General features: G+C 55.7%; 1 protein-coding gene across 17 annotated transcripts in view; it reads right to left on the bottom strand.

The window, feature by feature from the left end:
- Nucleotides 1–14,847, bottom strand: part of Mapt (microtubule associated protein tau) — a 77,835-nt gene that overhangs the window by 29,366 nt on the left and 33,622 nt on the right. For 4 of the 17 annotated variants that reach the window (XM_015507195.2, XM_048786405.1, XM_048786395.1 and 1 more), the window contains exons 3-7: nucleotides 12,801–12,887; nucleotides 10,747–10,833; nucleotides 7,343–7,408; nucleotides 3,230–4,276; nucleotides 436–491 (exon numbers count right to left, since the gene is read on the bottom strand). In XM_015507195.2, the coding sequence (XP_015362681.1) occupies nucleotides 436–491; nucleotides 3,230–4,276; nucleotides 7,343–7,408; nucleotides 10,747–10,833; nucleotides 12,801–12,887 (1,343 nt within the window). The remainder of the gene's footprint in view (nucleotides 1–435; nucleotides 492–3,229; nucleotides 4,277–7,342; nucleotides 7,409–10,746; nucleotides 10,834–12,800; nucleotides 12,888–14,847) is intronic. The other 13 variants (XM_048786428.1, XM_048786438.1, XM_048786422.1 and 10 more) reach the window with 6 other exon arrangements.

The following is a 14,847-nucleotide window of genomic DNA, read 5'->3' as shown; positions in this document are numbered from 1 at the left end:
TTGCTGAGGCTGGCTTTGAACCTTGAGATTCTCCTGCCTCAGCCTCCTGAGCCACTGGGATTACAGGTGTGTGCCATTGTGCCCAGCCCTAATGCATTTTCTATGTATCATATACATGTACATTTGTATCATATATATATATATAAAATGTATATGTATTTATTTATTTATTTGCTGGGCCTAGATCTGGGGTGGCAAGTGTAAGATGTGCAAGAAATTTAAGGAGCACCATGTCATTAACTTTCTGACAGTCCTTCTCTGGTACAAAATTGATAAATGATGGGATTTTTTAAACCTTGCAGAAAAACACAATGCGCTTCAAATGACACTTGCTCTCTAGTGACAAATGCCCCCTACGTGGTGTGTTACCGCGCACACAAAGCTTAAGCTCTCCATGACAGCGACCGGCACCAGAGGTTCCCGGAGTCAGCTTACCTTTGCTTTTCTGTCCTCGCTTCCAGTCCCCTCTTTGCCTTTACTGACCATGCGGGCTGATAAAATATAAAACGAGAATGCGCGTTACAACCCACTCTCCTGGTGCGCAGGTGGAGCAGCCGTAGTTCGGGGTCAGTTGCCCGTGTTTTGTTCAGCTGGGTTTGGTGGAAACACAATGGGGTTTCTTTCCCCCGGAATCTGCTAGATGTCGCTTTGTTAGTACAACACACCACACTGGGGCCATTGCTCAGAGCAACCTGGTGAGGGGGCAGCAGGCTGGCTGAGGGCGGGGACATGCAGAGGAGACGCAGTGGAGGCTGTTAGAGGCACGTGTGGACTCGGGGCTATCTTGGGAGGGTGGGCAGTGCCAGCTCCCACCCACAGACTCTTTCCCTGTCTCTGCCGGGGTCAGCCCCACCCAGGGGAGGCCAAGCCCACTCCATGGAGGGGCATTTAAAAGCCATGGATGGGGACAGCTCTGCCAGTCTCTGTCCTCCTGCAGGACCTCAGGATCAGGGGTTGTCTCCACCCTGTGGCTAGGCTCAGCCTTGGTTTCTTCTCAAGGGCCTTGAGGCCTGACTGGAGCCACCTTAGATTCCCCTGGCCCCTGGGGTCGGTTCATAAGCAATCCTAACGTTTGCCTTCTTATGCTGACCACCCTGCCTCCCTGCTCCTGGTGACCTGCCACCAGCAGAGGTGAGCCTGGTGGGAATGACTTCACCCCATTTTTTCTGGATGCACCCCTAGAACCTGCCTTACTAATGGGGACCTCGGCCACCAGTTCCAGGATGCGTACATAAGCCCATCCCCACCCCCACCCCAGCCCTGGGGGGATCTTCCCACTGAGGAAGCTAATCCTTAATTAGCTATAAACTGTTAGCATCCAACATCCCACAGATAACATCTGGGTATGGAGCTCAGCAATTGGTGGCTGTTGCTTAGGAAGCTGTCCGTGGTGGGGCCCGCCCACGAAACCCAGCCTCTCCTCTAGCTCATGCTCATCATCGAACATTGATAGCACATTTTCTTCTTTGGTTGTGACATCATATTCCCTCTTGCCCCAAGGATGATGAGCCTCCTGGAGTTTCTTACTGGCTGTGACAGTCTTGGATTTCTGGAGTGCCTGGTGCTTCTCCTCTAGCCCAGGTGTGGCAGAACCACCTGGAGACAGTGGCTCCCAGGCTGAACGTGGCACCCAGGCCTTTGAATAGGAGCCAAAGAGGGTCTGACTCACATGCTCCTTCCTTAGCTCAAATCAACAGCACCATCTGATCACAGGAGAATCTGCAAGATCGGCATCTCCCCAATCCAGGTAGGACTCAAGGAGCCCTCTTCCAGGAGATGTTACCAGGCGGGATCAAATAAATGTGGGAAGTCCATAGTATGCGTCCTTGGAGGGCCAAGACATGCATTAATACATTAAAGACTGACAAATTCTCCGGCAGCAAAACCTGAACTTGGTTTCTAAACTCACAGGGCCATGGAACTCATTTCCCCTCTGGATGCACCTATTGACATCGGGTGGACCAGAATTCAATAAAACATCACTTTAGAAAACCCTGTGGTAAAAACCCTGACAAGCCTCAGTCATTTGTCCCCTCCTGCTTTGGAATCTAAACCAGGCCATAGGATTTTCCCACCCCCCCACTCCATCCTAAATCTTAAACACAGTTTCCTTTATCTGTAACACTTCAAAGATTGCTCTGTAAGTAGAACCTAATAAAAATCGAACAGATGTTTATGACTGTGAGCTTAAGTAGCATCAATTCCTGGGCCCTGCAAATAATTCTGAAATGGTAACTATTCTAAAATCCTAAACCTATGAATACATCCACTTTGAGCCACAAAGTCTCTCCTAGGATATGAAAGTCCTCTCCATGACACTGGGGATCTCCCCTCCTACCTCTCCTGACCTCAAGCTGCTGTGGTTGTGCTCCAGGTGGGCCAGGCTGTGACCCCTCTGTGATGTCAATGCAGGGGCCTCCGGGGTCTCTGGTCTCTGCTGAGGGTAGAGGAGGCACTTTGGACCAGAAAGATTTTGCTTCTTCAGTCTCCTGCCACAAGGCAGGGCGGGGTGAGGGTGGGGCTGTTGGGCCAAAGGCTCATTTTGGGCTCTTGGCCACCTGCTGCTTGGGTGTCACCTGCCAGATGTGACATGTCTGACGAAGACAGCAGAAGACAGGCACGCAGCCTTTGTGTCCCTGCATTAGGAAAGCATGCTCCAGCACCTTGCGGAAGGCACTGCGGAGTGTGGGAGTGTGCCTATCAGACCAGACCCACCTGGCTTCTGAACCTGGATCCTTCCCCTCGTATAGGTGACCTTCAGCAAGTTACTTTACCTCTCTGAGCCTCGGTTTTCTCATTTGTAAAATGAGGCTGATTTTGCCTATTTGGGAGTGTTGGGAAGTTTCTAGAACATGAGTGTAAAGCACAGCAGAAGCCCTTGAGAACGGGGGTGGCTGTTGTCCTCTCTGTGGGGCTCATCCACCCACTGCCTGTGGGCTGAGGGACCACGGAGGATACATCAAGAGGTCCGAGAATCGGACAGGGCAGAAAGCACGGGGCAGGGGTGTCGGTGACATGCAAAACGGCGGGCAAGCGTGAGGAGCTCGTGCTACTGAAGCCCCAGGGGCAGGCGGCCGAGGGAGGGGAGCAGCGGCGGCCCAGGTGCCAGTTTAGTGGCTGTCTTGGAACCCTGGGGTGGCAGGAGCCAAGGAGGGCCAGTGGCAGTGCCCGCAGCCAGGGTGGCACAGGAGGGCGCCAGGGGAAGAGCGAGGGAGCTCAACACACAGACCTTTGAGTTGGGGGACCCGGCTGACGGGCCTCCCTGGCAAACCAGCTGCAGGCCGCTTCTCAGGTGGCTCCGGGAGGCCAGCCTCTCTTGTGGCCTCTCCCACAGAGTCGCCCTGGGCCTCCAGCTCCTCTCCAGGGGCCCCCAGATGTGAGGCCCTTTCCAGATCCAGCTCTGACCCGGCCTGCTCCTTCTGCACATTGGATTTGATTTCCACGTGGAACATGAACTCGGGGGCAGCCTCGGGCCCTTCCACCGGGGGCCCTGTGCTGGGCCCAGTGGGCTGCAAGGCCGGGATCTCTGCAGGAACTTGGGAGAGGAAATCGACAGGGGGCGGGATGGCACCCTCAGCCGGGAAGCCACAGATACCAGCGGCTTCTCTGGAGACCTCCGGAGGGGACGGCCCTCCTGGAGAGGTCTGGGAAGGAGGGGAGTCTCGGGGAGACGACTCGTCGACATCTCGGTCTTCATCCACCTCCTCCCGGCCTCCCAGCCTCTCTTTGTCATGGCCTCCCTTTGGAGGCAGCCCCTCCTGGTCCTGGTCTCTCCATAACTGGCGCTCCAGCGGCCCACGGTCTTGGCTTCCCTCTAGGTCCTCAGGTCCTGTTCCCGAGGGCTGGTGTGTGGCCTCTCTGGGGCCTTCAGGTGGGATGGGGGTCCTGGGCCTGGGGGGGACGTGCTGGGGGCTCAGCCCTGGGGCCCCTGCGCTTGAGGCCTCGCCCTCACGGTGCCTGGGCTCCATCTCCCTGCGCCAGCTCTCCTGGACAACCTCGGCCCCCTCGGGCTCCGCGTGGAGATGCGCAGGGGAGGAAGGCTTTGCCACTGCCACACCCTCCTGGGCGGGGCCCCCGTGCTCTTGACCCCACTCCACGGGGGCTTCTCCAGGGCCTCCTGGTGGAGGTGGCACCGGGCAGGTGGGCTGCTGCTGAGGAAGGTGTGCACTCGCGTGGACGGGAGCTTCGGGCTGCTTTTCACCCGGAGATGCCACTGAGACCTCGGCCGGGGGCCTCTCGGGTGCCGCCCTCTGCAGGCCTGGAGCGCTCACCTTCTCTGGGTTGAAGAGGTAGCAGTGGCAAAAGGTTAGCAAGGGCACAGGAACCGTTTAGAGAGGGAACGTCACTCTCGCCATAAGAGAAAGACGCTCAGACGCATCGCAGGCCCCCTGACGGGGCAGGAGCACAGCTCTGGGCTCCTCTCGAGGCTGGTTGCTTAGAATGAAAGCTCTCTTGTCTCACTGCCACCAACCTGCAGGTGACCTGGGGTGAGCACCTCCCCTCTCTGGGCCTCAGTTTTCTTTTCTATAAAAGGAGGGCTTAGCCCTGGTCACCTCCAAGGCCCCTTCTGGTGTGGGCACTACTTCTCCTTTTACCAACAGACTCTGGCAGGGCCTGGAGCTTGTCAGAGAGGGCTCCCTTTCCTCTTACTCTTTCTGACTGTTTCCCGTTCTGATGAACGAAGCCAGCGGGTGCCACAAACCCACCCAGCCTCGAGCCTGGAAAGCCACGATTTATAATGATCAAGGATGGAGAGTGTCGTAAGATTCCATGAAAGGGGAGCGCGTCCAGCCCTCTCCAGCTCACCCGTCACACAGCAGACCTTCTGCCTAAGGTGAGGCAGGACCACGGTGGTAGCCAAGACTCAGGGGTCGCCTGCTCTAACCGGTCACACCACGTTTTGCACCAACTCAGCTGATGGAGGCCACGCTCATTTTTTTTTTTTTCCTGGCTTATTCATGTGACATTCCTGTGAGTCCCTCTGTGCAGCATGTGGCTGTGTGTTCTGAACGGTCCTCGTAAGTACACTTTACTTTTTTAACTCCCAACTCTGAACATCCCATCTGGTTCCAACAGAAGAACCCACATAACTTCCAGGACTCTCCTCGAGCCAGACCTGTGGCCCCCAAGGATTCAGGGACTTGGAAAAGAGATTAGGACAAGGGGAGGGAAGGTAGGGGAGCACATACGTGTGTCCACACACATGTGCATCGGTGGGCATGTGAGTAATGTGTGGACCGGACCCTGTCCCCACCCGTCAGCAGGGGTGTGGCTTCACACTGGCTTGCCACCTAGATTCAGCACAGCTCGATCCCCCTCTACCCTCACGCTGGGCAGACTCTCCATCTCATTCACTTTGTGTTCCCAGAACTGTGCCTTCACACAGCAGGTGATCAATAAATGCACCCTCCCTGGATCAGCTGGTGTCAGGAAAAGACGCATCCCTGCTTCTTGCAGGGTCTTTGGGGACCTTATTGGGGTCCTCAGTCAAACTCTCAGAAAAGTAGCCCCAAAGAGAGATGCTCATGGCCCGAGCCCACGCTGAGCCTGAGTGCCAGAACTTCTGTCATGGGGCCAGCTCACGGGCCCAGGGCGAGGGCAACCCTGGTCACCACGCCACTCAACAGGCTGGGTCCCCACTGCCTTCCAGAAAGCACGTTCCTCCCAGAGCCTCCTAGGGATTGCTCTTGACTGGGAGGTTCGGACCCCAGGACTTCAAGAGCCACTCTTCAAAAAGAGACAAATCCCCCAGACATGGATGGGAGCACATTTTGAAAACCATCAGCACGGGGGCGGGGGGACGGGGGTGCAGCTCACGCTCCTCAGTGAGGAGCCCAGCACACAGCTCGCTCCCAGAGGGAGGAGTGAGTTGGCAGAATGTCCTGTCCACTCCCAGGACACCATGAGGTGTCAGCAAATATTCCACACAACAAGCTCTGGGGCCGCCACGGAGTCAGGGCAGACAGCCCTCCAGACAGGTCCCCCACCTTCTTCCCAGAGGCCTGGTCTCTGCGGTCACTTGAAGGAGGTGGGTGGGCCCCCCGGGTGTCCCTGAACTGGTCAAGGCCTTCACCTGTCTGACTCCCAGCACACCACAGCTCTATCTAGAGACAACCTTAACGGTCTTAGGCACCGTCGGACTACAGGCTGCACCCCAAATCTGTAGAACAAACTCAAATTCACTTTTTTAAAAAAAATGGAAATAGATGATGACTTCTGGAGATCATGATTCACGAAAGCTCCAATTTTACCTAAGCTGAAACCCATGATCACAAGGAATGGGAGGGATGGAGCTGGGCTCGGTGACCCAGCATCTGTGTGACACCCGGATTCCATTCCTGCACACAAACAGGAGCCAGGGTTTTGGTAAATTCACATATAGACCAAGGCCCCGCTGTGTATTGTTCTCCTTTCTAGTAGTTTCCAAAACTCTCTGTTCACCTAAGAATGAAGGCACCCTCTCCATGCCGTGTGAGATGAGAATCTTTAGCCTCACCACGTTCTCAGGGTGGCAGAGTCTCCAAAGACAGACAGCACCCTGGCCTCAAATCCCCCATCACTTTTTGGACAAAAGAACAATATCTCAGCTCTTTTGCACTCTGGAAGCCTTCACATCGTACAGTTCATTTGGCCAGAAAATGATACTAAACAAGCCCAGCCCATGTTGTATTTATACCAGAAGTCTCCATTTCCCAAGATTAAGAATCTCTAGCTGGGCACAATGGTACACACCTGTAATACCAGCAACTCAGGAGGCTGAGGCAGGAAGATCACACGTTCCAGTTCAGCCTCAGCAACTTAGGGAGACTCGGTCTCAAAATGAAAAATAAAAAGGGCTGGGGATGTGGCTCAGTGCTAAAATGACCCTGGGTCTCTAGGATGTTATAAATTAAGTTCTTAGCATATTTATGATAAACAATAACAGAAAGCTGCTTTTCTTGAACTGAACAAGTTCAATTCCTGAGAAGAAAATCATAAGGTTTGCAGGCTACACCGAAGAAAGTTCAAATGCAAAAGTTTGGTAGTGATGGGAACAGCTTTTGTCTGCATATATATTTGCATTTCTGTCAGATATTTATTTTCAACTCCCGGGCTGGGCAAGGTCAGCTCCCTTTGGGACACTGAACACTTCAGGAATGACACAAAAATGGTGTCAGAAAAAAACCCTGCTAGGGCTCTTTTGCCACTGAGTGGCCCACCTTTGGTAAGAACCAAGTCCCCCAAATCTCCTGGACTGGTGAATTAGGGCCCAGGTCTGACCTCTTTTTGGGGTGGCCCTCTGAATGCTCACATTTCTATCCTTTTGATTCCCAAGTGGTGGAGACAATTTGGGCCCACTGACCTTGAGTCACATGTCCAGCGGCTTGGTCTTCCATGTTTGGGGTGTCCCCAATGCCCGCTTCTTCGGCTGGTTTAGGTGTCAGCAGAGGGAGGACAAAAACAGACAGTTACTATTTGCCAGAACCAACTCTGTATCTTAGATCTTTCCTAAAACCTGCAGGAAAGACACATCCTCAGAATACCAAGGGCTGCAGCCCTGGCCCCTCTGCAAAGGTCACTGCTGGGGACAGCAATGACAACGGTTTCCTAAACAAAACCCCAAAGCCACACACCTGACAGGTGACTGTCACCTAGGAGGGAAGAGGGGGTACAAGTCATGACTCACAAAGATGCCAGGACCCAGAGGTCAGAGAAGCACTTGCTGTGAGGCCCCTGCAGTCAGCACTGCAGGTGGGAGACTCAGGGCCAAATTGTGCCTGCGGCCAACACCTCCTTGGCCTCTTTGAGCCTCCGTTTTCTCATCTGGAGCCCCAGGAAGATGACCCCAGCTTGTCTTCCGGAGGATGGGAGGGGCAGCGAGAGAGTGCGTGTGAAGGTGTGTGGCAGGGTGCCTGGCTAGGGTAGGTGCCCCAAACTCGTTAACTTCTTTCCTTCAAACCCTTCAGGAACGGGTGCTGCCTGACCAGAGGGAGGCCAGCGGTGCCAGAGAGTAGCTTTTGGGGGGTCTTGAGCTCCTGTTTAGGGAGCCACTGGTCACCCCAAACAAAGAAAGCTGAGTCAATTTCCTGACAACATCCACAGGACCTAAATCAAGAAGCATTCATTCCTAGAACACAGGATGCAACTGCTTGAGGCGGAGCACATAAGCAGCAGGCCACACACTGACCTCTGCCCCAGCATTTACCAGCCTGCCTGAGGCCAGACGAGAGGTGATGGCCTCCGAGAAATGCCTGCGAGCTTGGCTGGGCCATCAGCATAGTCCCCAGACCTGCAGAGCTGCCAGCATGCTCTGCCGTGGAGACAGTGGCAAGGAAAAGAAGTACCCAGGGTCATTGGGCAGCCACACGGTGGCCTCCTAATTACCCAGCTGGTTGGCTGTCCCAGGGCAGCTGCAAGGAGGCGGCATGTGAGGGGTCCATCATCAGCATGGACACCCTCTGGGTCCCCCACAGACAGCACTGGGCTAGTCTCAATGGTGACAGCTTCTTGTCCCATGACACAGCACTGGGACAATGCTAGCCCATGGCTCAGGAGCTCTGAGCTGAGTTTGGTCTGAGTTTGGGGAAGAAGATGAAAAGGGAAGAAAGGCACTCAGTGACAGCACGTCCAGCTAACCATCCAGCTAACCGGCCACGGAGTCTGCAAGGCAGCAGGCACAAGGAGGACCCCGGGATGCTGCCCTGCCATGGGGCAGATGAAGGCCTTCCTGTGCCACTGCAGAACTGCGACCTCCTGGCCTGGTGGTGCAGAACTGGAAGGCCCTGGTGAGGGGGAGGGACACTCAGAAAAACCCCAGAGGGGCAGGGGGCATGGCAGTGGTGACATGGTAGCTAACAGCCTCTGATGTCCCTGGGGGGCATTTTCAAGGAAGCAGGAGGGCTTCCTGCTCCCCAGCAAGGCAGGACTCCTGCAGTGGCAGCCACACTGCACCCCATGGGACATCCATGGGCAGTTTCACTGGAACACAAGACACAGCAAACAGGGTGCACCAAGACGAGGTACTAAACTAAGGCACATCTTGTCGACAACTGAAAAAACGCTCACCGAACCCTAAAACCTGCCACCACACCGAGGGTGGAAAGGGCTGGGGGTGGGAGGTGACCCTGTGGTTTCCAAGGCATCATTTGGAGACAGACACTTGACATGTTCCCTCTGGCCAGGGACCTAGTGAGCACTGTTAGGATCCCATTCAGGAACACCATGGGGTGGGAGAGGGGATGCTTCCGGGGCTGAGCAGAGGAGCACCACTGCAGTCCAGCCAGCAGGGTACCCCAAATTTGCTGCTGGGATCTCCCATGGATCTGATGCCGGCCAGGTCAGAGGCTCAGGAGGGCATCTCAGATGTCTAACAGGCCACCAGTGGAAGCCAGCCACCCTCAGCAGAGGTGAGCTGTTGCTGGGTCCAGGAGAGAGGGGACAGGAAGTCTGCTGGAATCCAGTGCAGAGGGAGGGTCTTCAGGGGACAGCGGCAAGAGATAGGGAATAAGGAAAGAAGAGCCCGGAAGAATTCAGATGAGGTTACCAAGAGAGAAAGAGTTCTGTCAACACCTGCCAGGGAGGACAGCAACTCACACCAGGCCAGCCTGCCGCCCATCACACCCACCTGCCCCAGGCCACCCCAGGGGAGGGCCTGAGCTCGGCCAGTGTGAGGAGCTTGGCTGTCAGATGGTGCCCCCGATTACCCAGGATCCATGAAAAGTCAAGAGCTGGCTGACGTTCTCATCCTGGGCAGGGGACAAACGCCCCCACCGACAACACTATAAGGGACAGCAGGGGACAAAATCAAGTCACTGGTAAGCACACTCTGTGAGCTCCCATTCCGAGGTCCTTGAGCACCTTCATGCTCCAGACTGAAGCCCTGCAGACTTGGGGACCATCCCCCCAGCCATCTCAGAAGGCCTCTCTGCCCATCACCTGGCCAAGGAGAAACGCACTTTGACCCCCCAGTGGCTTCTCAATTCCAGCTGGGAGAGAGCACTGACCCAGGAAGGAAAGAAAATTGCTGCCGGCTTCCACCTGCCCTCTACGGCTGGCCCAAGGTGTGTGGGGCCCTCTGCATTTCTTGCTGGACACTCTCCAATTAAGGCCAAGGAAGAGGACACAAAGAGAAGGACACCAGGGACCCTAGCTGAGCTGTCCCTTTCCTGGGGACCCCAGGAGGTAGCTCTCTAAGAACTGGGCAGCCCCGAGCCAGGGCTGTTCCTGTCGGCACCCTTCTCTGTCCGATTCCCTGTCATAGGCGCTGACAGGGTACCTCTCCTCACCTTTCTGCAAACACTGTGTCCAGGGCAACAGTGATATAAATGGATGCCAGGTCGCTCTCCGAGATCCTCCCAGGACTGCCCCATGAAGCCCTCAAAAAGTGTGGAGGCATCTAGCCCTGCTTCGAGCTCGGGTGCTCCTCCGGACAAACTGGCCAAGGAGGGTGACCTGCTGCTGGGCAGAGTTGGAGCAGGAGGGCTGATGCCTGGGGTGTGAAGGCCTGGCTCTGTCACCTGCCTCAGAAAGCCCCGCACACTCTGCAGCTGATGCGCTGACTGAGGCAGGGGAGGAGGCTCCAGGAGGAATCCAGAGGCTGTCAGTCCTCGGGGAGGCTGCAGGCCCCGAGGCCCCGGCTCCCAACAGCCAGAGAGTCCCAGAAGCCAGGGTCGCCCACATCCTGCCTCGCCCGGACACCAGGATGACCCAAAGTGCACCATCCCAGCAGCAGGTCAGCCCAGCACTGGCTCCTGGGGTCGCCCTCACCTGTGGTTCCTTCTGGGATGTCCGTGGGGGGCTGGGCGGCCGCCTGCTCGCCGGGGGCTCTCTCATCCACTAAGGGTGCGGTCATGTCTGGAAACCACGAGAATCGCCTCAGAGGGGCGGGCCACACCCAGCCCCTCTCTTCGCTGCTTATGCAGGAGCAGAGCAGGGGGAGTCAGGAGGGGACCTGGCCACATGCAAGAAAGCACCAGCACAAAGCAGGACCCAGAGCTGCTCCTGCCCCTTCTCCCCAACAAGCATGTCACCGCAGGCAGACACCAGGCCCTGCCAGGCAAGCCCAGCAGTCCCCACCCCACGTAAGCACTGTTTTTGAAGAACAATTGAGGGCTGGGGTCGTGGCTCAACTGGTAGAGTGCTCGCCTGACACATGTGAAGTACTGGTTCGATCCTCAGCACCACATAAAAATCAAATAAAGATATTGCGTCTGCCTAAAACTTAAGTAAAGAACAATAAAGAACAATTGAGAGCCAGATGTGTGACCCTCCAGGCGGTGTAGGAGGACATGATTGGGACTAGGGCAGTGCAGGAACCCTGGGCATAGGGCTGGGGCCTATAGTTTTGCTGGGAGGTTTTTGAGCAAGTTCTTTGTCCTCTTTGGGCCTCAGTTTCCCCATCTGTGCCATCTCTAGGTGGTCTCAGAGTTCTCTTCCAGTTCATGACCCCTGATCAGAGGGCAGAGGCCCCGGTGTGGAAATGACCAGGCCTGGTCTTGCCCGGAGCTGGTGCGTGACCAGAGGTGGTTGAGCTTCGCAGCAGAGGCGGGCAGTGAGGATGGACCTCCAGGAGCTGCGGTCAGTGCCCCGTCAAGGTGAGCTCTGCAGGCCAGTGTTCCTCCTGGCCCAGTCACCCCAGGTGTTCTGGGCACACCCGAGGAGCTGTCACCCTGGAAGGCTTCCCAGGAGCTGAAATCAGCCTAGTTCAATGAAGGCCATTTTCATCATTTGCTGGGTCCAGGCCAAGCAGCTGGGCAAAGTCCAGCCTCTCCCTGTGGGTGAGAGCCGAAGCGCCTGGGGCCGGACACGGATAGCCCAGAGCACAGTGGGGCATGGGTGGAAGGTTCTTCTAGAGTCACATGGACAAAGCTCCGAAAGCCAAGGTTTGGGAAGCTGGCATGAGGTCTGGATAGTGTTTTAGGACTTTCTCAGGGTGCAGGCAACTTGCAAAACTGTCCTAACAAGATGAGCAGGAAATGTCTGACATCATGGGCTCTCGGGAGAGCAATAGGAATTTTTCCAGGCTGAGGACCTCAGGGGTAAGAGCCGCTGGGACTCACTATTAGAGCAGGCAGTTGGCAGCCACTTTCTTCTTCTCTTTTCTTTTCGTCACCAGGGGCTGATCGCAGCGGTGCTATACCACTGAGCCACATCCCCAGACCTTTTTATTTTCTATTTGAGACAGGGTCTCGCTAAGTTCCTTGGGCTGGCATCAAACTGCTGCCTCAGCCTCCTGAGTTTCTGGGATTACAGGTGTGCACCACTGGACCTGGCTCCAGATGTAGTCGTGATTGACACAGACCACAAAAGAAGGTGATCAAAACCAGGACTAAGGAGACTTCAGGAAGTACACAGGGACTCTGTAACAACCTGGTCTCAAATGCCTGGAAAGGACAGGTTAGCAGAGGCTGACCAGGGCAGAGGCCCAAGCCACACCCAGAGCTAAAGAAATGAAGGACACCAAACCAAGACCAGGCCCCAGGTGCAGGTGAAGAGATGGGCACTGACCTGCCCCTTCCTCAAACAAATGGCTGCTGTGGGCCTTGGTGGACCCCAAAAGAAGAGCAAAGGGTAACTTCACAAGGGGCTGTGGGAGGACAACGGTTTGGGGACAGGGGCTCTGTGGAACTGTGCATGGGCCCAGCGCCCACAACCCTGTCCTGCAAAGCATCCAGCAAGCACAGCTCTCAGCCCGTGGGAGAGGGGACAGCGAATGCAGCTGGAGCATAGCGCATGAGGGACGGTGGCCCAAAGCTCGGCTAAGCGCAGGCTGGCGGCAGGGAGGGAGTGTCTGGAGGAAGCAGCAAGAGGGGGAGCCCCACCTTCGGCCGTTGGGGTGCTCTTAGCATCCGAGGTCTCAGAGCCGGGTTCCTCGGATCCGTCATCGGCGGGGGTCTGCAGGGGAGATGCTGGAACATACACAGTGAGCCCCTCAGGACGGCGGCCTCTCCCCAGGCCTCCCTGAACTCGGGAGCAGAGTCCTTGGAGCTGCAAACCCCTCAGCGTGGACCCCACGTCCATGTGAGCAAACAACAAAGAGGACCAGCACCCCCCCACAACTGTACCCCACACCAGAGTGACCAGATGAAGATGTGGGGGACGCTAGATGGTGCAGGAGAGACTGCCCTTCCATCAGCCAGTTCCTGCGAGACAAAGGCTCTCCTATTGACAAATGGCGGCAAATACCAGAAAGCCGAGCCACAGTGAACCTGCTGATTGCCAGTGCTGTTAACGAAGGACAAGTGGACACCCGGAGAAATGCTCAGAGATCCAGCTCCCGCCTCGGAAAAGAACTGGCCCAGGGCGGACTCAGGGCCTGCTTCCACTTGGACTTTATCCAGCTCCTTTCATGGAAAGCTCCCCATGGACCCCCAAAAGACCAACCATCCAGAGCCACACCCTCCACCATGAACACCCTTGTAAGGTGGCTTTTGTGGGCTTTAATAGAATGAAGAAGTCTGTCTTCTCCTCCTCCTCCAGGAAGGACCGCATTGTCCCCCTTTGGTGTGGCACCTTGGCACCAGAAGTCAATCTGCTCTGGTCGCTATGGGTTTATCAAGGCATCACTCAGCTTCTGGGGCTGGATGAGCCAAGGTTGTCAAATACAGCAGGGGAAGGCCTGCTGAGCGCCTGGCGTGTGCACAGCCGAGGCTGGGAACTCGGAGCGAATCAGATGCTCAAAAGACACAGCCTGTCTCCAGGGGCACACAGCCTAATGAGGGAGAGAGAGTGGCCACACGGAGCAACGGGCTCAGGCGCCAGCTTGTCCCAGAGCAGGCCCAGGCCAGCAGAGACTGTCCTCGTGAAGGTCTCCTAACAGGAAGAGGCGTTACAGTCTAGAAAGCCCTGGGGAAAAAAAGGGCCAAGATGTCTGGGTTCATCTCAGTTCCACCTCTTTCTAAGCAGGTGGCCTTGAACTTCTCTCTCAGGACCTCAGTTTTCTGATTTATAAAATGAGTGACATGACATCGACCCTACTTGCCCCCTCCTCTTGGAGCTGCTGGGGGGAATCTCGTGGGGGAAGCACTCTGCTAACCTGAGGATTTGCATTTGTGGGACACAAATCTCAGTGATGTGAAGAAGTCCCTGCAGTTCAGTCCCACTGGTGACTTAGATGACCCTCATTGTAAGCCATGGCTCAAATGACGGTGGGTGGGTGGATGGATGATTGAAGAGGGGACAGAGGAATGGATGAATGGGTGGATTATTGAGTGACGGGATGTCTGGGTGGCTAGTTGGATGGCTGGATGGATGAACAGATGACGAGATGGAAATCTGGGAAGCTCACATTGGAGTTTCTGAACCCTTTGTGCTGACTCTTACCAACTTTCCCTCCTCTTCTCCTGAGCCTGGCCCTGTGTGCCCAGAGAGGCCACTCCAGGGTGCCTAGTGTCATCTCCACCATCAGGTCAGTGCTGCTCTGTTATCTTGGTGACCTTGCTTACCCCTGTGTGTTAGGACCCCTCCCTTCATACTGTTCCCTTTGCTGCCTATAATGCTGCTGTGTTGAGGCCAAAATCCAGCTTCACTGCCTGCCATGTGTGTGACTCTGGCCAAGGGACTTGCCTTCTCTCTGCCTTAGTCTCCTGGGCATGGAAACAGGCCCACCCTCTCAGGGGGCTTCTGTGTACAGCACCACATGGGGCCTGCGTGTGAGAAGCCCTTGGTAAGTGGTGGTGCCTGCTGTCACTCAGCATGATGCCACCTTGGTTGAAGGGCCCAGCGTAGCACCGCACACTCACAGTGCTGATGACAGTGATGTGGATGTTGACTGGGAGTCCCTGGGGGTCCCAACAGGTAGCTGATCATTGTAACAGATGGACAAGTGGACTCTGGCCATCTGAGGAAAGGTCCAGCATTACTTAGTAG

This window comes from Marmota marmota, unplaced genomic scaffold (assembly GCF_001458135.2).
Source record: "Marmota marmota marmota unplaced genomic scaffold, marMar, whole genome shotgun sequence".
NCBI lineage: Eukaryota > Metazoa > Chordata > Mammalia > Rodentia > Sciuridae > Marmota > Marmota marmota.
Note: the sequence above shows the minus strand (reverse complement) of the source record. Positions and strands in the feature narration are given on the sequence as shown.